The sequence below is a fragment of the Scyliorhinus torazame genome, chromosome 2, assembly GCF_047496885.1.
Source record: "Scyliorhinus torazame isolate Kashiwa2021f chromosome 2, sScyTor2.1, whole genome shotgun sequence".
NCBI classification, from domain to species: Eukaryota; Metazoa; Chordata; class Chondrichthyes; order Carcharhiniformes; family Scyliorhinidae; genus Scyliorhinus; species Scyliorhinus torazame.
This window is the reverse complement of record NC_092708.1, coordinates 229,039,619-229,063,166: the sequence shown is the minus strand read 5'-3', so window position 1 is coordinate 229,063,166 and position 23,548 is coordinate 229,039,619. Positions and strand designations below refer to the sequence as shown.

General features: G+C 42.9%; 1 protein-coding gene across 14 annotated transcripts in view; it reads left to right on the top strand.

The window, feature by feature from the left end:
• Positions 1-23,548, top strand: part of meis2a (Meis homeobox 2a) — a 163,608-nt gene that overhangs the window by 70,104 nt on the left and 69,956 nt on the right. For all 14 annotated transcript variants that reach the window (XM_072484644.1, XM_072484621.1, XM_072484654.1 and 11 more), the window contains one exon: positions 3,342-3,487. In XM_072484644.1, the coding sequence (XP_072340745.1) occupies positions 3,342-3,487 (146 nt within the window). The remainder of the gene's footprint in view (positions 1-3,341; positions 3,488-23,548) is intronic.

The following is a 23,548-nucleotide window of genomic DNA, read 5'->3' as shown; positions in this document are numbered from 1 at the left end:
AACATTTGATGTATTTCAAGGGCATCTCTAATGTACCAGATTTTAGTGTCACTGAGGCTACATTTCTGACTCTTTTGAGATATAAATAAGCCGTGGGAAGACAGTCAGAAAGAAATTTGCATAAATAAGTAGGTGAGGTGTGCTGCATTGCTTCATTGCAAGCTGAAGGTGAAGCTTAAAGATGGATGTAAAACCTTAATCTACTTTTTTTTAGTGCTCGCCTGTTTATATTATGATCTATGTCTGCCTAATTTGGTTTAAGTAGTAGCCTGTACATTTTGTTTACCATTTAGCAAGAGTCTTTAGGCTCAGTGTTACTGGAGTCTTAATCCTGCCTAAGCACGAAGCAGCAATGGCTACAGCCCCGTTGTCTGATGTGTTGTGAATGAAGCCGCTTTCTGTCAGTAACATGTGGTCTCTTCACTGGAGAGCCCTGTGTAAATCCTGAGTAAATAGAAGGAGCCTAACAAAAGATGAGCCCCTGCAGCTCAGAGCATTTGGAGCCATTTGGGGGTTGAATGTGCTAAATGCTGCTTATACCGCCTGAAAAGTTGAGGAGAAAGGAACATAAAATCCCTTTTTTTTCTCTCTCTCTCTGCTTTTGCCCGGAGGGTGGGGGGGATGCAGGGAGAGGGAGGTTGTTCTGGGCCAGGGAAGCCTGAGGTAAGCCTGTGAGGAGTGTTTTTTAGTGCTCCTTTGAGTGTAAAGAAGGTGGTATGGGTCACTGTCTCCTCTTTAACGTAGGAAAACCCACGCAGTTCGTAAATGTTGCATGCAACAAAAGAAAGTGCAGCTGTTACACAGTACTCCAGCTCGGCAGGCCATGCCCTGCTGAATATCTGGTCACTTAAAAATAAATCTTAGAAAAATCAAATTTTAACATACGAGAGCATGTAGCACAGCAGGATAGAAAGAGACCCCTGTAATTAGAGGTTCAGGTATGGGTTGTTCCAGGCAAATTACGAGAATTGTAATGCATTTTATGCAACAGCACTTCGATAAATTTAACCCAAGTGCTGCAAATGAAGCATGCCAAGAAAATAACTTGATCTTATAGGCAAAAATATCATGTTACAAAATGTAACAGTAAAATGCCCATTTTTTTTACACTTAACGCATTGTTAAAATTAAGGTTTGATATATTTCTACTTCTATTAAATTGAAGCCTTATTACAAAGATTTCATTTGAGGTAAAGGTTCAGATAGCTAACAATTTTGGCAAATACTAAATCGTAGCAACACTTCTTTTTATTAGCTCATTTTCCTTTCTTCCTCATCTTATTTTCTAATATGCACACATACTTCTGATGCCAGCTTTTCTTGAGGCGTAGATTTTCCTCTCCCCAGGCACAGCTTTCCAAAACTGCCGTAGGCTATAGCGCAGCACCTCAGATCCCCAAGGCCCAGTGCCTGCTTCCTAATAGCCACTCTCCATCTGTGTCACATGGATAGATGATAAGACATTTCCAGTTTCTGTTTTGGAGTGTACATCCGCACAGGTTGAAATGCCATAGTTGCCAAGGAACAGTCAGAAGCCATTAGCATTTGGGAAAATTTGCCCTGCAGCATTCCTTCCTGGCATCGTGGAAGCAGGGTGTTACTCACCAGCACTCTGTGCTCGGCAATTGTAATGAGGCTGTGTGAATGTTTCTGGTCCAGCATCATTTTTATGATTATTTCCACCTTTTTGGCTCCCCGTCATGTTTCACGTTCGAGGAGAAGTAGCAAAAGTTAGTGGTTGATGAAGGGTTGTGCAGATGGAGGGAGCTGCGCTGCCTTGGGGCTGGGTGGCTATAATGAAGTGGCTTGTCAGTCTGTAAATACTGGGGTCGCCTCTTCGACGTGATGGAGGGTATCACATTGCAGTGAAAATGGAAACGTCAATAAAATTAATCTGCCAACTCTTTGCTGTGGTTTTGTTTTTCATCTTCTGTGGCCAGAAAGGTAAAAAAAATAACTTGCATAAAAGTTGCCAAGGAGAGAGCCCTTGTTTAATGTAATTGCTCAGTGCCACCAACCCCCTGGTAATCATATAACTAGAAGACAGTAGTAGAATTAGCTTCTGCGTTTGTTGCATTCCTCAGGAAGCTATGTGGCTCTGGCTATGCTGAGTCCTAAGTTTATTGTTTTAGGCTTTCCTGAACAAGGTTTTTACTTAGCATGGGATTTATGGCATTTACTGCTAATGAATGTCTATTCTTAAATTACAAAACCCACAGTCTCAGCGCAATTTCCAGATGTTCTTCCAGGACCTCGGCTTCTTAAACATCAGCAGGGAGCATAAACTCTACACTTCTCTGTTTTCTTCTTTCGTGTGGCTTTAGGCTAATGATGTGCAAGAGAAAAACATAGCCGTTGAATAAAAAAAAAAGCCTGATGCTGTTTCAGTATCCTTCATTTATTTTGCATTTGAATATACTTTGGGTCCTTTCTTTCTTCTTTCTTTTTAATGTTATTGGTTCAAATATTAATGGGGAAATATGGTATATATAGGTGCTCTGATTGATGCCTCTCAAAAACAGGAGGACAAGCACGTATGAATTTTAAGAAAGTACGAGTCCAGGATTGCCTTGGTGCAGAGTTTTTTTAGATACATAATTTAGATGCCCTCTAGGCAGGCTTTCAAGGCATTTTCGCCTGAGGGTAAAGAAAAATAACTATGACTGTTAAAAGTAAATGATTTTTGCTAATGCACAATTAATGCAAGGAAAGACAGAACAGTAGTGAGAGTGGATGGAGGTAACTCCTGATTTAAAGAAAGCGCCTTACCTTGATATGTACCTAATTCTCGTAAATATGAGAGTCGGAAGCAGTGATGCAGGAAGACAGAGGGTGGTCATCCCATGTAAATGCATTGGGGGAGGGGTGCAATGATGAACTGTGGTCTGTTCTGTGCAACGAGCCATGACATAGTTACTTACACCTTATGCAAAATCCCTGTAATGTTCAGGTTTTATTTTTAAGTAGCCATCTATGGTGAGTTAGAAAATCTCCTAAGCCATCCCATATACTTAGCAAGAAAAATAAGATCAAAACAAAATTATCATTGCAGCTTTGAAACCAAATATAAATTTAGTTGACAGAAGGCTACTTCTCTCTGTCAAAAGCACAGCAATAATTGCATTAATGATACATGTGTGTTCATGTGAAGTTTATCAAAACAGGATTGGGAGATGCCTTGAGTGAAATATTATTCACATAACAATCCAGTATTTTAATGAGAAATCTTATCAGTTTGCATTATCCCAAATCACTGTAGATCAAATTTGATTAATTTTGTTGTTATTTGCAGAGTGCTCAAAATGTGTAATCTTTTGCCTTTCTTTGTTCTGTGATCTCAGGTGATGGCTTAGACAACAGTGTTGCCTCACCAGGCACAGGTGATGATGATGATCCAGATAAGGATAAAAAGCGACAGAAAAAGAGAGGCATTTTCCCCAAAGTAGCTACAAATATTATGAGGGCCTGGCTCTTCCAGCACCTCACGGTATGTACAGAGGAAAGTGATCCTGTGCTGGTTAGCATTGCTTCTTTGAGATTGATTTAAATGGTGTCTAAAGTCCATGAGAAAGTGTTTCTTTAATCTGTGAGCAGTGCACTCTATTTTGTTCACAGTTCAACTCATTTTGGTGTGCTCAACAATATATATGAAAGATCACCTTAATAAACATAGGACACAAGAACATAGGAGCAGGAGTAGGCCATTTGGCCCTTTGAGCCTGCTTTGCCATTCAAGAAAATCGTGTCTTATCTGCTTGCCCCCCATAACCTTTGACTCCCTTGCTTATCAAAAATCTGCATAACTCTGCCTTGAATAAATCCAATGACGCATTCTCCACTACTACCTGGGGAAGGGAATTCCACAGATTAATGACCCTCCGAGAGAAAAATAAATTTGCTGTGCTTCTGTCTTAAAAGAAGGAGACCTCTTACTTTTAAAGGGTGGGTTTGTGGTATTGAACTAGAATAGTAGTCCAGAGGCGCAGGCAGATGCTGAAGTGGTGTGGGTTCAAATCCTATCACTGCCATGGGGCAGCACTGCCTTACAGCACCAGGGACCCGGGTTCAATCCGGCCTTGGGTGACTGGCTGTGTGGAGTTTGTACGTGCTCCCTGCATCTGCATGGGTTTCCTCCGGGTGCTCCAGTTTGTTCCCACAATCCAAAGATGTGCAGGTTAGGTGGATTGGCCATGATTTTTTTTGAATATAAATTTAGGGTACCCAATTCATTTTTCCAATTAATTTAGCGTGACCTACCCTGCACATCTTTTGGGTTATGGGAGCGAAACCCACGCAAACACGGGGAGAATGTGCAAACTCACAGTGACCCAGAGCCGGGATCGAACTTGAGACCTCAGCGCTGTGAGGCAGCAGCACAAACCACTGCGCCACAGTGCTGCCCAGATTGGCCATGATAAAGTTGCCCCCTAGTGTCCAGGAATGCATAGGTGGGGCTGGGCAGGGGAGTGGGCCTGGGTGGGGTGCTTTTTCAGAGGGTCAGTGAAGACTCAAAGGGCTGAATGGCCTCCATCTGCACTGTAGCAATCCTATGATTCTTATGAAAACTGCTGGTGTAATTTAAATATAATTTTCTTTTAAATTGGCATCTATCATTGATTGTTGCAAGAACCCATTTTATTCACTAATGGCCTTTAGGGAAGAAAATCTGCCGTCCGTACTTGGTCTGGCCTCATTGTGCCAGGAGCTGCCATGTATCTATCGTGATGGTGTGAACACTGGCTACCCAGTGAAGGAACGGCTCCTCCATTATCATAGCCAGGCATACAGGGCTTTGTAAAACATTCAGTTCTTTATCTCTCACTCTCTCTGGCCAGAACCTTCTTGCCGTTATCACCGGTGGGCTCTTCTGCTCCTGCCGACGGCGCTCCACTGTGTGGGTTTCCCAGCGGTGAGTGGTGCATTCAATGGGAAACCCCATTGACAACGGTGAGACCAGAAGTTCCGGCTGCCGGCCAATGGCAGGCTGCCTACCGCTGTCACAAAACATGCAGCAGGCTGGGCAGTAGACCCCGCCTCTCTCTCTCTCTTGTTCCCTGCCACCTTGAATGGCAGGACTGCAACCTCAGAAACATGTCCACCATCCGCTAATTGGTCAGTCCAGTTAAAATTATATCAAGTTATTGCTCCCAACACGATACGGGGTGGGGACCCACCTTGAGGTCCTACTCCCAAAGAGGAAAATCCTGCTCCGTGTTTTTGAATTAAAGGGCCAGAAATGGACTCTGTGACAACATGCTGTGTGTATGTGTATATATATTGGTCTTCAAAGCATTGCACTTAATCCTGGCTATTGATATACAGTTTAAATGTGAACACTAATTTCTGTTTTGGTTTTGTGGTGATTTCATTACATCTTTACATCTTAACTGTAGCCATTGTGATAGAAGACTCTCAGATCTTAAACTGGCTTATTTCATTCAACCAAAATGGAAATACAGATATTAGCTCCTACATAGAACATAGAACATACAGTGTAGAAGGAGGCCATTCGGCCCATCGAGTCTACACCGACCCCACTAAAGCCCTCACTTCCACGCTATCCCCGTAACCCAATAACACCTCCTGATCTTTTTGGATACTAAGGGCAATTTATCATGGCCAATCCACCTAACCTGCACATCTTTGGACTGTGGGAGGAAACCGGAGCACCCGCAGGAAACCGGAGCACTACACAGACACGTGGAAAACGTGCAGACTCTGCACAATCAGTGACCCAGCGGGGAATCGAACCTGGGACCCTGGCGCTGTGAAGCCACAATGCTATCCACTTGTGCTACCGTGCTGCCCAAAGTCCAGACTTAATTTTTATCCCATGTTTAAAAGAGTGAGGGACTGTGTTTTACGTTGTGTTTCACAGAACCTCCGGCAGACAGCACTTTAGAAATCATTGAACTGACAAGAACTCCCCCTTTTATGTGTAATATCGCTGTTGAAACCCCCTAAAAAGTTATGCATTGTTCTTGAAATGTAACTAGGTTTTTACTGACATATTGTCATAATTACTTCTGAACAACATCTCTGACCCTGAAAAACTAATTTTATCTTTGTGTAATGTCAACAATTTTCCAATATTATCATTCTATATTTTTTTAAGGTACAAAAAAAATGTTGAATGTGCATTTGCTATTTCAGCTTCTTATCAGTACAACCTGATCTTTATTTTACTTTCTATAGATGTATAAAGTATGAAGAATAATTAGGGCACTTTACTTCCCAGTTTTCTCTCTGTGAGAATTTGGTGTCTTACCTATGTGGTGACATCACTGTTGCTGGATGTCCCCTTGACTTGGCCCCAGACTCAAATTAATGTTGGGAAAGGTGAAATTCAAGTCACAGAAATTGTTGGTCTTTTTGGGTAGCTTTAGTCAAGGTCAGCCTCGAGCTCTATTGCAGGCCGCAAAATCTAGGCTTACGTCACAAATTAAAGCTTCACCTGTAGCTTAGATGCAATTGCCTCTGTCAAATGAGTTCCATCTTAAGAACGGTAAATGTAAGGGTGGTATTAAATGGATGGAGGAGGAACCGACTGACTTTATTCAATATTCCCTGGTAAATTTAGATTTCTTGCTGGACAGTTTTGGAAATACTTTCCTTGATTGATTCATTGTAATATGATGTTCGTTCAACTTGCTCAGCTCAAAGGGTGGGGGAGGGGGGCGCAAAAAGTACAGTAAATGGGAACAGAACATGAATCAAAAATAAGTAAATGTTCTGCACGTGAAATAATTAATTGGTGTAAATAAGTAGATACTGTGCAACATGTCTTTACCTAGGTTGCCAATATCTTTGTTGAAGGATTGTGTCTTCTGCAGAACACTCCTGTTCTATTTCAATGAGCCTATTCTATATTTTAATTTTTGCTAGTTAGTTTTAATACGTTCAAAAAGTATCAATTTCTAAAGATTTAGAAGATGTGTTTTGGAAACTAAATTCATAATCTTGACAAATGTGTTTATGACTTGGCTGTTAAAGAGTTAACCAAAGAAAAAACCTTTCTTGCTGAAATCACAGCAGGAATAACATTTATATATTTTTAAAATTGTTCCCATCTGATAACCCCACGTTCCGACGCATTTGTTTAGCCACTTTGATGGATTTAGAAGCAAACTAAGAGGCATTTGTTGAGCTGCTGCAATGTCTTTGTGTGCACTTTAAGTTGGGAGATGCTTCGTACAGTATGTGAGTCCAGTACTGCAGCTGGGAAGCAGCTGCTTCATGTGCACTGAAGTGTGCAACCCCTGTCATCACCTGAATACCTTTAATCAACAAAAAAAAATTTCATTCCTGCAGCGACCAAACTTTGCCAAAAGTATTTTCCACCTGCAAAATCAAACATATTTTATCGTGGTTTGGTAGATAAACTTTTGGCAAAGCTACAGCTCCATAAGAAAAAGCTAGTGAACCAATATAAATATTAATAGTGGATAAGACCAGTACTTAATAAAAATATTCCATCTAAGATGAAATAGAATGTATATAAATGTGTCTCATCTGCGGTTCTTAAAGTTAAGCTGCTAAAAGTTCTGGCCTCCAATTTGATTATTTCTTACAAAATTATGTTTAATGTTTCTGCATTCAAGCAATTAATTCATGACCAAGGTACCAATATTTGTGCGATTGTTAAAGAATGATAAAGCAGGTAATTCTAAGAATGGAGTGGGTTAATACACCATGTGCTTGTGACACTGAGGCTTCAATGACCAAAAAGGTCCCAGATTTAACCTGCGGGCTGTACTGCATTTGTTTTATCTCAGGCAAGCTGGTGTTCAGGGCACCACAATTGACTTCAGCGTCCTCAGGCTTTCGTGGGGAGGGAGAAACATGCCAGGGATTCCTCTCCTGATTACTGATCCAGTAACCCCTGCTGGATAGAGCACATGTGGAGACGTTCAGTGAGAATCAGCTGCGATTTCCCTCCCACCGCAACAGCCCCCCCCCCCCCCCCCCCCCGCCCCGAGTACAATAGTCACTTCCCACACATGAAGAACAGCCAGTCTGGATGAGGTACTGGGTCGGGGGGGGGGGGGGGGCTGCCTGTCATTGATGCAAAACTCCAGCAATCAAATCGGAGCTTCGGCAGAGAAAACAAAAAGTAAAGCAAATATTTTCGTGCATCAGTCAGTCTAAAATACATTTGTGCTAAGTTTTAGAATCTGTACTTAAAGTATCGGCATGCACACAATTAATACAATCACATGATGCCTGCGTGGCAATAAAAATCCACATCAACCTATTCCGACAAGGTTTTACAGTTACACAGTTGGTGTGAAGTCAAATACTTTCATTGAAATGGTCTCCAGGCACAGTTTGCACATGCACTAATGACGGTGCCATGTAGACATAGCACTGTACTTTCCCCCATTAAGGCAGAAACTTACACTTGTTTTAGCAACGAATGTAACTGTTTAGTAACAACCCTTCGTTTTAAATACCAGCTGTAATTTGTCAGTATTTTGTGCAGGAAATTTTATAGATTTAAAATAAGAAGCTACAAAATCGGAAACGAGAAACAAATCAATCCTGATTACGATGCAGAAAGAGATTTATAGCAATAATCTGTGTTGTCTTTATTTTGCATTCTGGATGCAAACTATAGTTGTGGCATAAGGGCGAGAGCAAAAAGGACCAGCAGACAGTTGGGGGGTGGAGCACCACAATTTGCAGTGACCTCGAGTGGGTGGGAGAGAGAAGTCAATGTGCAGGATTTTCGGGACCCAGATGTGAGGACCGAATGTGGGTCCCTAGCATCAGCCGACAGTGGGACTGGTTCAGCAATTTTCCCAAAGGTGGTTTGCTTATTGGTCATCACCCGGACCACAATCCAATTAAGGATCTTCAAGTGTGTGCCGATCCTGCCAGAAAATCAGAGGAATGTACATACTAGGTACTGTCAGTTCTGTAGCCTCAGTAATCCAACCTGGAGGGGTGGACACTGCTGAGGAAGGTCAGGGATCAGGAGAGGGCAAATCAGCCCCTTTGGAGAGGTGAATAGAGGTATTTCAGATCATAGTGGCCAAACAGGAAGACTGATCTGGATGGGTGAAGGTGAGAACCTTCTGTGCCTATATCTCCTAGGGACATGGAGCCACCTGCCCCAGTAGCCCCTGCGACAGCCACAGGGAGGCTGCTTCCATGAAGTTGGCACCGTTCCCTTATGGTGGGGGTGGGAGTGGTGGCCTGGAATAATCACTATTAAATCAGCTATTAATTATTCAAATTGGCTGCCCATCTCCTTTTGTCAAACAGCTGATCTACATCTTGACCTGTCGCTGAGAACCTTTTCCATTGGTGGATCTGCACTGGGGCATAGTTCCCACTTCAGCTTAAAAATAAATTTGGGACAGAAATTGCCCACGGACAATTTCTTGCAGCCAATAGCCAACAATATGCAACTGGGAGGCTCACTTGAAACTGGGACTTTCAACAACCTGTGGCTCCAGGTACAGCTTGCCTATTGTGAATGGGTTTATTTCAGGAAGGTTATCCTTCCGATATCAGCCCTTTAATAAGTCTCGAGGGTGCCTGGTGAAGTGGTGGGGGAACAATGGAAAGAGGCCAGATCATGAATTGGCAGGGGCTCAGTAGGCAGCGTTCTGGCCTCTGAGTCAGCAGGTTGTGGGTTCAAGTCCCACTCCCAAGAGTTGAGTGCAGACTCAAGCTGACTCTCCAGTGCAGTATGGAGGGAGTGTTGTGCTGTTAAAGGTGTTTTTTTTTGGATGTGATATTAAAGTGAGGCCCTGTCACACTCTCGCATGAATGTAAAAGATCCCATGGCACTAATTCGAAGAAGAGCAGGGGGTTTATATCTGTACCCTGTCCAATATTTATAGTGATTAATACTGCTGCCTCATAACGCTATGGACCTGGGTTCGGTCTGTGTGGAGTTTGCACTTTCTCCTCGTGTCTGCGTGGGTTTCCTCCAGTTTCCTCCCACAATCCAAAGATGTGCAGGTTAGGTGCAGTTACAGGAGTGGGCCTAAGTGAAGTGCTGGATTAGAGTGTCGGTGTTGGCTCAATGGGCCAAATAGCCTCCTTAACTATAGGAACTCTGTTCTATGGTTCTAATATTTATCCCTCAATCAATATCACAGAAGAACAGATTATCTGGTCCTTTTTGGATTGCTGTTTGATGAAGCTTGTGTATACACATTGTCTGCCGGGTTCCCTGAAGTACAGCAATGACTACACTTCAAAAGTATTTCATTGGTTGTAAAGCTCTTTGGGAAATCCTGAACTAATAAAAGGCACGATACAATTGCAAGTCTATTTTTATTCAAGGGAACAAATGTCCTCTTCCCCCAGCAACACCCCAAAACATGGCCCAATCCAGTATCAGATTAAGCATCTTTCAGACATCCCTGAGACATGGGAACTTGGTCACCAAAATTCACTGGCACAACAAGATCCAATTTTTTTTTGTTCCCCCCCTTTCTGCCCCTTGTACACGCATTTGCTTTGAGGTTAGGAGTCGTAGTGGCCAGAGAACAGCCACCATAACAAGGAGAAGAAAATAACAAATTGGTTGAGCAATTCCTGATAATCTCTGTATTACATGCACGGTAGCACAGTGGTTAGCACAGTTGCTTCACAACTCCAGTGTCCCGAGAGTGTTGGAGGGGATGAAAAATGTTAAAATGGAGATGTGGGGCGGGATTCTCCGCAATCGGCGCGATGTCCGCCGACCGGCGCCAAAAACAGCGCGAATTGGTCCGGCATCGCGCCGCCCCAAAGGTGCGGAATTCTCCGCATCTTGGGGGGCCGAGCCCTCACCTTGAGGGGCTAGGCCCGCGCTGGACTGATTTCCGCCCCGCCAGCTGGCGGGACAAGCCTTTGGTGCCCCGCCAGCTGGCGCGGAAATGGCTTTGCCGTGCGGCGCATGCGCGGGAGCGTCAGCGGCCGCTCACGGGATCCCCATGCATGCGCAGTGGAGGGGGTCTTTTCCGCCTCCACCATAGTGGAGACCATGGCGAAGGCGGAAGGAAAAGAGTGCCCCCACGGCACAGGCCCGCCTGCGGATCGGTGGGCCCCGATGCCCCCCCGGGGCCAGATTGCCCCGCGCCCCCCCCCCCAGGACCCTGGAGCCTGCCCGCGCTGCCGTGTCCCGCCGGTAAGAGAGGTGGTTTGATTCTCGCCGGCGGGACAGGCATTCCAGCAGCGGTACTTCGGCCCATCGCGGGCCGGGGAATTGCCGGGGGGGGGCCCGCCAACCGGCGCGGCGCGATTCCCACCCCTGCCGAATATCCGATGCCGGAGAATTCGGCAACCGGCAGGGGCGGGATTCACACCAGGCCCCGGCGATTCTCCGACCCGGCAGGGGGTCGGAGATCCCACCCCATGTTCTCACTTTCCGCCATATTTATGATCACTGGTTTCACAGCACATGACAACATATTTAAAGCAGCCTCTTGTGGTGCAATTGGTTAATTTAAATGTAACAGTTGTTGCCTGGGTTTCCCGTAGCTTGGGAAATGCAACATTGAAATGGAGGTGGGAGCTGCTGGCTCATGAAGGTAGGTGCCTTAACAAGCACTCCAAGCAGTCCAGAAGGAGTAGGAATGGCCCCTCCAGGAAGACTTTGAACTCCCCTTATCCTAGTGTAGCCATTCTCTCCTCACATGCCATAATCGCAGAGCTCCAAACTCCCCACCTTCCCCATAAACATTGTCACCCATGCTATGCTGCAATTGTGTTCAACCCCCATGTCCCATACCCCTCACCCTCCAGATCACGACCTCTGACCTTGCACTTTCCCAATTGCTCTCTTTTCCTTCATCATCTCCTCCACCAGGTTCAGCTCTCCAGCATTCCCCTAATCCTGAATGCCTCTTTCTTCTCACCTCCTCTGACCTCAGTCATGTGTGTCTGGCTTTTTCCTTATTCACTTGTCTTTCTTCTACTACCTCCCTTGCTACCCCATTCCCAGCCCTGATTGCTAGCATTTTTACTTCCCAGTTGCTTCTCTCTCTCTCTCTCCCTCTCAGCACCGACCTCTATGCCGCTTTCTCTCCTAAGTGCCGTGAGCTGTCCCTGAGTACCCCTGGTTGCATCCTTCTGTCACTGATTTTCGCTGCCCAACAAGCCTATCTTTCAACCAGCTACTAAGTGGGAGGAAAAAACAAAGAAGTTACAATGAGGTCCTGCCGTTAAGCTTTTTCAGAATAAGAAGATAATACGAACATAAGAAATAGGAGCAGGAGTAGGCCATTCAGCCCATCGAGCCTGATCCGCCATTCAATAAGATCACGGCAGATCTGATTATGGCCGTAATGCCACTTTCTTGCCCGTCCTCCATAACACTGGAATCTCATGTTGATCAAAAATCTGTCTACCTCTGTGTCCTTAGCCTGGACACACACCCAGCTCAATTTTCCCTGCCAATACCTGGCTTTCCAGTAAATATTGTGACCACTATCTATTTGGTGCACACTTTATCCACCTGCTTATTTCACAACGCCTTAAAGGAGGCATTGATCTCACTGTGCAAGGGAGCCATGCACAGGGGATGTAGGTGCACTGATGCACATCATTGTTGAATTAAACATTTCTGAGACATTTATGTTCTTAGTAATTGTCTTGCATGCAAATCTTAATCCATATTTTGTACTAATTGGCCCATAACCCTAAATGATTAAACGGGGAGTAACTATGTTGCACACTTTCTTCTCTTGTTATCCTGTTTTATACTTTAACACTGTTGGTTAGAAAAAGTCTGGGAACAGACTGGAACTTCACTCTCTCACGGCATACAATCCAGCAGCATCATGGATTTCAGTAGATTAGATTATTGATAGCATCCATTCATAATGTCACTAGAGTGAATGGTCGTGACATCACATGCGAGAGATAGATACACGCTAACTGAACTGCCTCTAATCAACAATTCTAAAGGGGGCTATCGAGTGATGGAGAGACACTCGTAGGCCTACAGATATTTCCCTTATTAACACTGGACTATGTAAGAGCTCAGCACAGTGCCCCTTCCCCTTTACGAATGTTTGTACTTTCAGGAGATCTTTGGAAAGGAGAGGACAAGTAACCCCCCCCTCAGCAGTAAGGTTGTGAGTTCAATCCTTTCAACACATGTAGTGACCAAGTCCGAGCCACAACTCTTTGAAAGGGTAAAAGTGCTTTCCGGTTTCAACAAAAGTTATAGTAAGACCCTTTAAAAGTCTTACTGGTGCTTGAGACTTCTAAACCTTAAGTCAGGAAGATAGTGAAAGAAAGGTGAATATTGGATCCTCATTTCTAAACTGTCACTTTGATGTAAAGACATTATTAGTAAATGAAGGTATATTGATTGTGGCTCCAGGGTCAGGATTAACCAGAATGGTCACTGCTCTGTTGAAGCAGTGGGTATTCTGCCTTGCAGCTATGGCCTTTTTGGAGGTCAGGTGCCCTGTGCCCGTTTGCACAGAGGAATTAGACAGAACATGCGTCTGTAGGCTGATTACTTAACCAAAGACAAAATAATGAGTCCTAAGCAAATACTAACTAATTGAAAGGGCTGTAAATCCATTACATATTGGTCAGGGATAATCAGGAGTATTTAATCACTTTTATCTATTCAGGAGCACTGAAGCTGCAAGAGCAAAGCCCTGAACCTTGCCATGTGCTTATTATTCTCATCATTATCAAAATTACTTCACAGCTGTTCTTTGCTACATCACCTCAGCTGGAGATTTAGTAACCTGTAAAATGTTTTTAATTTGGAGTCGAGTGAATATTGCTGTAGAAATGACTGGGAGGTTTTCGTTTCCCTGTCCTGTAGGGTATGGCTGTGATTTAGTGCAAAAAGCTTGGCAGAAGCACCCACCCAGAGCAATCCTGCTACACGCAAGTCAAAAGTTTCACTTTGCTTGGCTCTTACTCAGCCTTGACATTTCCCAGTTTATTGACGAATGATTACGATTCCCTACGACTGAAGTAATGTGAGAATTTTCCCATCTGGCTATGCTAATTCAAACAAGTATACAACTAAAACACTGCAGAATTCAATGCAAGTTCTCTTCATTGTCCTCCCATTTTTTAATAACATTGTTTTAAAGCGTTTTTTTCTGCTTCCCTCTTTGTGAAGACCAACCTGTTCTTGTACTACAGTAATCCCTTCCTTAAGCAGTATTGTTTTTCACATCAAAAAGACTAATTGAATTATCTCATTAATTTAATTTGTTAAGCAAATGTATTTCACCATCGCAGGATGTGCTCTTGCAGGGAGGATCCTAAGACTTTGCTTCTGAATGGGTCATTGCTGCATTCTAGCATTCATGCATTCATTAGCTTTGTCGGAAGAAAGGAACATTGGTTGTTTTTTTTTAAACAACCAAGCAGCATGGAGCAACTTTTTCACCGACCGCAGGGGTCTTTCTACATATGTTCTCAACTCTGAGCCATTGTCACCTCCTCTGAACAACTCTGAGGGACAAAAACAACAAAGGCTAGCCACAGTAATTCCCAGCAGTTAGTTTAATGCTGCAAAAAGGGGCAAAAAAGTAAAGTATAGTTTCCACTCATTATCGGTTTGTGTTCATTTTTTTAAATAGTTCTTTTGTTACTGTGGAGAAAGTTTTTAGTGTTGCGGTTTATAATGGGGAGGGGTAATGATATGCAGAAGGTGTGTTTCTTTAACATGCAGATATTTAATTATTCAGGTTTCTGAACTTTCAACATTGAAATGTGTAAGACTTGAGTTTTGTCCCATTGTGTGAATAGAGCGGATCACGTAACAATGCTTAACGCTAGATGCCGGGCGCTTGGGGATGCTGGAATTTTACACTAACATTCCCTTGTAGTTATTTTATGCAAATGAAAGCAGAATTAAACATCATTGAAGCTGTTGCATTCTTTTTTGATTTTGCCCAGCAACATTACCATTGAGTTAAACAAAAACCCCTATTGATTTGGTATGGTTTAAAAAATACTCAAAGCCAAGCAGTAAAGATATCTTGCTCAGACTGACCCAGGAATGATTTTCATTGACTGCAGAGGAAGGATCCTTAAACTAGATATATTGAAAAGCCCTCAGATCACTCAATTAGCCCCTTGGCTTCCTTTGCCTTTCCTCTCAAGGACTCTCCTGTATGCTCTGCAAAGAATATATTTGATCACAGAATGAAAACAGGAAGTGCTCAGACACAAAGACCTCCCCCCTATAAATGTTCTCATCAATTTTCAGAGAGATGTCCTTATCTTCGCTACAACAACCACATTGAGGCTGCTTTTATTTCAGCATAGAGGCTTTCAGACCTTCGTTAGAATGTGACAGACGTTGATGGAATAAAAACATACCTTTTCTATTTTTTCTTTTTAAAAGCCTTCTGAAATGAAATACCGCAATCTTTTCTGAAAAAGCCACAAGTTTATATTTAAGGTCACAATACAATTGCTCATTTCATTCGCCTGGCCATAGAGGTTAGCCAGAAGATCACTGGAATGCAAAATAATAATTCTGGAAGAGAAAAATAATTGACGTTTTTGAACTTAAATTATGACAAATTTTGGTCATTGGCACAATTTCATTTCTGTCACCATGGCAACACTCTGGTGATGAAAATTATCATCAAGTCTGATACAACACACATGGCCTTTGAGCTGTTAGACTAACAGTTAACCATGTTACACATGGCTACAGGCAATCTTATCCTCGGAGAGGATGTTTGCTTGACACAAAGACTAGTCCACCCATTATAGTATGGACCTAGGTGTGAGCACACCCTGTTTGAGAGACTGCCCTTTTTTCCAGCAAGAGTTCAGCAGGGCCTCTTTTACATTCTGTCTTGTTGCAGTAGAATGCACTGCCGCTCAACTGGCAGAGTTTCTATGGCCTCGATAGCCAAAACACATCTGCTCATTGTTTGCTTTAATAATTGCCAAAGTTATGTTTTGCACTGTCATCAGGCTTTCAGTGAAGGAAAATAATATATAAAAATAGCATTATTGACTAGATATTCTGGGCCAGTTCTTTAAAAACAGTAATATTTTGAGTTATTCTTAATGTATGCTTTTAATACAAATTCCAATATTCTTTTAAATTTTGAACTAAATTTACTGTCTCAGTTTAACCCATTCTGGCCCTTTGGGCTGTCTTTTTTTCCTAGCGTTGGGCGGGGGGGGGGGGGGGGGGGGGAGTTGGTCACTGAGATTCAAAACTGATTGAGGCTCCTAGCCTCATTTGTCATGTGCTTGTTTGCTGTAGGGACTTGATGTCAGCACTTTGGTCACCCATAGCAACCTAGGGACAGTTCACTTGTCACAGACTGTGCCTATAGAAAACTAAATGTTCCAGAGCTCATCAGTCACAGAGCTATCAGATAATTATGGCAAAGGCCACCAAAGCCTCTGCTTTTATCAAACAAGGTTCTCTGCAGCCTTTTTTGTACAATGGAAAGGACAGAAGTCAACACTGTCTGCCATCTGTTGTCTTTGTCCTGTTTTCTCACATGAGGTAATGAAGCTATGAGATGGGGATATTAACCCCTCCAGAATTGTAATAACTAACAATTTTTTAAGTAAGGTATGAAAAAAAATCTTTACAGCAAGACAAACATGTTCTCTAAATTACAGGTTTGAATCCAGTTACATTTGTTTGAAATCCTCCAGCTCAGCCACTATTACAGAAGAGAATTAAGGCTATATTTTGTCAGGGCAAATGGAGCCAACAATCAGGTGACATTTAGCCCCTCTTCACCACAGAAAACAGTTTTTGTCAATTGTTTTGTGCTCTGTGAATATTTAGGTGATGATAGAATACCATTTCCGCCAAATTGTCATGCCAGCACTATTTAATGTTTTTTTCTCTCTCAGTAGTGCTGGGAGGATTTCTTTACCTCAAGAGATGGAAGTGAGAATGATAGCAGCCATCCCCCAGTCCGCAATATTTTTCTGCTTAACCATCAGGTTAAGTTTGCCTGAAAACAAATGATTACAACCCCAAGCTAATGTTGTCAGATATATAGCATTACTGTAATTTTTCTAAAACTGAAGCATGAAAGGATTTTGGTTCCTCACTGGGATGCTTATTATACCATGACATTATTTTCATTTTGCTTTTCCCAAAGTGTCCAGTCGCATGTTTATGACACCCATAGAAAGCACCTTTTGCCTCTTTAATTGACATAGAAGATGTTGAGTCTAAACACAAAACAAAATTTGGCCCTGTCTTACATCTTCTCAGTATTAATTCTAAATCTAATCCTAATGTTCAGAAGTAGACCACAATAAAAGTATAAATATGCACTCTTGGAGGACAAGCTGGTTTCTTGCAGATTTAGAGATGTATTTGAAACAGCTAAAGCTTTAGCCTGATTTCAAATGCACAGAATACAGTGTATGATTCATTTGGACAGTGACTAGTAGAAAAGATTGGCAGAAGCTTGATTATAATGCTGCTGGAAATATTAGCATGTCTTGAACACTTCTTTCTCATCTAATAGTAAGATGTTAAGATGTTTTCATGCCTTACAGATCACCTTCTTTATAAAGTGCTACTGTAGGTAAATCCCAAATCCAGCTTAGCTACACTTCAAAGGGCATAAATATTTTTGAACTAGCAGAAGTCAAACACAGTGCTTATTGATGACTTTATCTGGAAAACACAAAAGATGACTGGAACAGTTCAAGCAATTGGTTTTTCTTCAGGAATATTTTTGGAGCTAAGGCGTGCAGTCGCCTTTATTGCTGTAGAGTGCTTTAGAAGTGAAGAGTAATCTGCACTTTTTGTGTTTGGTGCTCTATTTCGCTCAAAGAAGCAGACAAGTGTCTGGAAATTTAGGGGGAAGATTATTTTAATCTCAGTTTTTCACATGCTTAATATTTGAATTAATCACTGTTTTTGGGGGGTACCACTTTAATCCCAGCTAAAAATGTTCTGAAAAATATTTTGCAAAGAGCTTTGTAAACTTTAACCAAACCATGATTCTGTACCAGTAAGTATTTCCCCAAGATTAGATTTTCACTTAGCACCCAAATGAGCTTTTATTTTTGTACGCCCTCAGTATCTTCCTGCCAACACCCGCCTTTTAATATTCCTACGGTGCAAGATCAAATTTAAAGGATTGATAAAGTGAACTCACCTGTCCACCTATAAATACCTAGGAAATTACCTTACCATGAAGGCCTTCCATTTATCAGCATTGAGAATCCAGACTCTTAAATCTATACTAATTTTTTAGTCATGTGCTTCCTATCAAAATTGCTTATTTGCAATATAATGCGCAGATAGAAGGGATGTAATCCCAAGGAGATTGTAAAAAGTACTTGCATAAGGAATGGTTTGATAGGGTGTTTTATGTCAGTATTCCACACAATCCAGCTTCTTTGGCAGCGCCAACGTTCGCAAAGCAGGATTGCGTACTTTTTTTTTGCAAGCGCTGCTGGAGGGCGTTGTTGATGAGCTGCTGCTTTCAATGTAGTTGCCATTAATCATAGGCTGCCATGTTGTGACGCAGGTTCTAAAAATGTACCATTGAGATGTTGTTATGTGCTGGAGGCCCACAAACAGCCCAGGTCTTTGATATTCGTCTCACACCAGGGTAAAGAAAATCCAGAGCAAAAGTGCAAACAGACAAAGAACTGGAAGGGTCGTGGAAAGGCGAGGGGGGGGGGGGAGGGGGGGGGGTGGTACAGCGGTGGAGGGGAAGAAAGTAATAAAATCAAAAACAGACACCGGGACTCTTAAAGTTTGGTTTGCCAGGGCTGCAATAAATCTTTACCGTTTGACTTCAAAATTAAACTCAGCGCCATTGCATTGACACAATTTTTGATTAGGATACATTCCATATCGTTTGTGGTAATGTCATTCTAGTTACCTAAAAAAATGTACCTCAGACTTTGAATTTGTTTTGATGGTTTTGTTTTTAACGGTAATAATTTTTGATATCTAAGTATGGAATACATTGCAACCGCTAAACTACTCCTTTATATGTCCAGAATTGTGAGCGGGTTTACTTTGCCAATAAAACAGGAAGCAAGGCAACTACAGAGGTGGCTGCTTATGAATATTCATGTTGCCAACCCCTCCTTTCTTAGGAGCTCTTGAGATTTTCTGATGTCAAAAGCAAGCTTGCACAGGCTGTTATGACACCGTTCACAGCCACCTCAGCAACCCTTTGCCAGCAAAAAAAAGCCTGTAATTATCCACACTTTTCTGAACCCCCCCCCCTTAATGTTCATTATTTAAACCAGCAGCAATTACAAGTTCAAAGGGGTTTAGGAGGCTAGTAACCTGCATAATCACTGCCAAATTAAGCAGGACTCATTCGTCACAGAACAGTACACTCTGAGCAGTGAATCATGCATGCAGTGACAGGCACTGATTTACATGAAGACAGAAAGCCATGGCCTGTGAGGTAGGGTTGAGCAATTCTCTATCCTCCAGTCTCCTGGTGTGTACCCTATTCAGTTTGTTTTGGGGGGTGGGGAGGGTAGAAATCACAGCTATCGCTCGCATGCAGGTAAACCCATTAAGCAATTGTAATTTATACTTTTAGCTCCTGGTTTGCTCGCTGTGTTAGCTGCACAGTAATCGAATGACACGCCAAGTACTTTGGCTGATGGGCACTAACTGAACATTGCGTGCCCTTAACTTAGCTTCCTGCAGCTAGAGAGATACTGAGCAGTGTCTACAGAATTGCCTTTCAGGTGGGGATTGAACATTCCAAGGGAGAATCTCAGTGAGATCCTATTACAACACTGAGTGACCAGGGTCATACAAAAGAATATGGTAAAGAGAAAAATGAAAAAAAAAGACAGATCTTGGTTTTAACAGGCCCAGGTGCTTCTTTTTCTCCAGTCCAAATTCGACAATTTGCATCAATGAGCCTTCTCAAATGTCTGGAGTCCTGTGAAAATATTTCTTACTGAAATTTCTTCTTCTGAAATCTGCCCTGCTCTGTAACACATTGTATGATTTGTGCAAACAGTGTAGCATCTATTTGTGTGTGCAGAAAGCAATTTTTCAACTGATTATTTTTTTTAAATAAGAAAAGCTATTTTCTGCTGCCTGCACTCCCCCCCCACCCACCACAACCACACACACACACAGTCAGGAGGATGAAATGGGGCAGACATTATCAGCATACCTCCTTGGTTGATTTACCAGGAGGCACATGGTTCAAAGTGAGAAGGAATTCCCTGCCCAAGCAGTTTTATGTTCCTTTTATGGACTAATGGCCAAGACTTGGCAAACCTGCCCCCTTAGGAAAGCCCCAAGTTCAACTGACAGTCAATTGCAGATATCCTACTTGATGTCCCAGTGTTGTGGCATAGTAGCTGTCTTGCCCCATTCCTAGAGTACCCGAAGATTTTCTTTGATAGGCACCAGTCCCTTAGCTCAGCTTTTGCCTTCGTACACTTTAAAACTCCTACTGACCACAACAATTAACAGCACTCCATTACTGAAAGAAAATCTAAGTATTCTTTGCATAGTATCATCACTTCCGAAGGCTTGTAAATAAGATTAACATTGGATTTTGACGATATATGCTTAGGAATCATTCTTAATAGTATGAAAGTATGGCGTAGAAGATATATTTTGCATACAAATTTAAAATCTTAAAATAAATGATGCTGCTACCTATTGCTGTGAGTTTTCAATTCACTATACTTTTGAAAATAGCTTTTGCTGGATGTGTAGATTTGAATAACAACTACCTTTATGTTAATTGGGGAGCAAGAAGATGCTTTCTGACAGAACTAGGCATGACTATTAAACACAACAAGGTCTCTGACTATGGCTCAGACCAAGATGAACAGAAATCAAAATGCTGCAAATCCGGTCTTGTCACCTCAGAATATTGTACTGTACAGTAACTGCTCACAGTTATATAGGCAATAAATGCTGCTCAACACAGCAGGCAGACAGTAAAGAAAACAGGAATAACAGTTTGAGACAATTGAGTTTCCTTTATAAAAAAAGGTTATCCTGAGGGGCCATTGCAACTGGTGCCTGCTTTGAAGGTATTAGTTAAGCCAGTGTCTGCTGACCATAGTCTGCAGTTTGATTGCTTGATTACTTCATTAATTATTCCATCAAGTAAAAACCAACAGCTGTCTTCTACTTTTAGTCAACTGCAATTCAGCATATGCTGTCTAAGCTATTTGGGCTACTTCTGTTGGCAGTTTTGTTCCTTTCTTCCTATATGATTCTGAAAGTTGTTGAAAAGAATTGAGACACTTGTCAACAGGAAAAAACTTGAGGTTTATCAAATCTGTTTCAGACCTATTATATAGCCAGCTCAAAGGCTAATGACCTGCTGGTGTGCTCAACAATTTAGTCAGCATTACTGGAGTTGGTAATGATCACAATGGTTGAACATCAGTATTGTCATGCTAATAACAAAGAAACATAAATGACCAGCAGCTTTAGCTAGGATATGGAAGGACAGTTGCTCTTTTATTATCTTTTGTAATAAAGGATAATTTGATAAAAACCAAAGGGTCAGAGCTCTTGTGTGTTACCATTTTTTCATTGCTGTAAGCTGAACTAGCTGATGAGCAGTCTCTAGGGAGGAGTCAGGATCACTTTAGACTTCCTGTTAGACCAGACTGGGAAAACAGTTAATGAAAGAAAACAAGCAAATGCTGGTAGTTCAGGCAAAAGGTAATTGGTAAGACCTCAAATATATGTCATGCATGTATGCCCAAAGAATCTTTGATGCTGATAGTCTGCGTTAATGCTCCATTTTTATTGTGGCTAGCATGATAGTGTGCGAGCTTTTGTTTTTAACTATTAAATTACACGATAAAGAAACGAGCTGTATACAACATTGTTTCAGATACACATAATCCCCATTTATATTTATAAATCCACAGAGACCACAGTTAGTATGGTTCATCCAAAGTAAATCTTTTTCCCAAGAGTTGATCATAGCATTTCCCTAAGTCAATTCACAGTAGGAAGGAGGGTGTTAAGTATTTTCTCCAGTATGTGTGCTGATTTTTCACTTCCAGCTGATAACAGCAATAGATGAAGATGTGTGATACTAATCTTCTGTTTCATAGCTACAGAGAGCTATGAGATGGAAGTTATTTTTTAAAGCAATAGGGCTTGCTTCAGTCTAGGCTTTTTAAACCTTGGAATCCACAATAGAATCTTCTGAAATGTAGGTCTTGGACTAGGCATCACCTTCGCGGGTCTCCCAAGGATCAGATCTCCACTACACGAGACCACAGACTTACATTCCAGAATACCATGTAACTCCCCTCACCCTCCACTGCAATCAGCTATCAGCTCCCTACCCACCACCAGAACAAATACAACCTTTCCTTAGACTGACTGGCATCAGACTTAAAAACCACAAACCAGTAGGTATGGGGCTCTCTCACTCACCCCCCTTCACAAAACTAATTGTGGTACACCAACAATGACATCTTGCATGGTTTGTCATCTCAGATTTTTATTGTGATGATAGGAATTTGAGATTAAGGGCGCGATCTTCACAAAAGGGAACAAAGTTCCTGAGCGAGCGCGTTCAGCCACGTGCTTCCCGGCACTCACAGTGACTCACTTTGAATAAGGGACCTAAACGGGGAACGGCACGATCGAGGCTGCATATAGCCCTGTTTTTTACAATGGGGAGTTCCGCTCGCCATTGGCCCCCGATTGCGGGCCTGGCCGTCGTGGAGGCCCCCCCGGAGTTTGATCCCCCTGCCCCCCCCCCCCCCCCCAACCAGGACGGCCACTGTGGCCACGGGTCCGAGATCCCACCGGGTGGAACCATGTTAGAACCATGCCGGCGGTAACTCGGCCGGTCGACCGCGGAGAATCGCCACGGGGACCTCTTTCAACGGGCCCCGACCGGTGCTGCGTCGACCGGTCGCCGGAGAATCGTGTCTCGGCGTCAACTCCGATTCTCCGAGCTGGCGCAGGCTCGGGGAATGCTGGCCTTTGTTCCCTTTTAGGAGAATCACACCCTCAGTCTCAAAATGGGAGAATTCCAGTCTATATTTGCAAAATGTAGGGCGCAATCGTGCGGCCAAGCTACACCCAAAAAGCAGCTCGCTGTTGCGCAGCGTGACCGGTGAAAGCCGGGAGACCCCGCTCCTGGGATCTACCCGGCTTGCAACGTTTCGCAAGATTCAGTGCAATCTCGCGAGACTTTGCAATGCGAATCCCAGCCATAAAGGGCAGATTCACTTTATCGCAAAGCTGCATATTAGAGCAAGGCAGTAAGCCTCACTCTAGTGTGCAGATTCCCGAGGTATCTGAGAAACACTTCATCTCAGAGACCTTGGGTGAGCGCTGTTCAGTACTGGTGCCCACAAATGGGGACCGGATTAATTGACACTCAGAGTCTCCCAGGGGATCGGAAGCCACCAGCTGCATGCCCTTTGGGAAAGATGGTGCCCTGGCATTGCCAAGCTGCCCAGGTGGCGCTGCCAACTGGCATGGGTGATTGCAGGTTGGCACTGCCAGGGTGCCAAGCTGGCATTTGTTTGCACACACGTGATTGGGCCAGGGCTGCTCGGTATGGGTATTGCGGGGGTGAGTTTGGGCTTTTTGAGGGGGGGGGGGTGGTTGGGGATTTTTTCA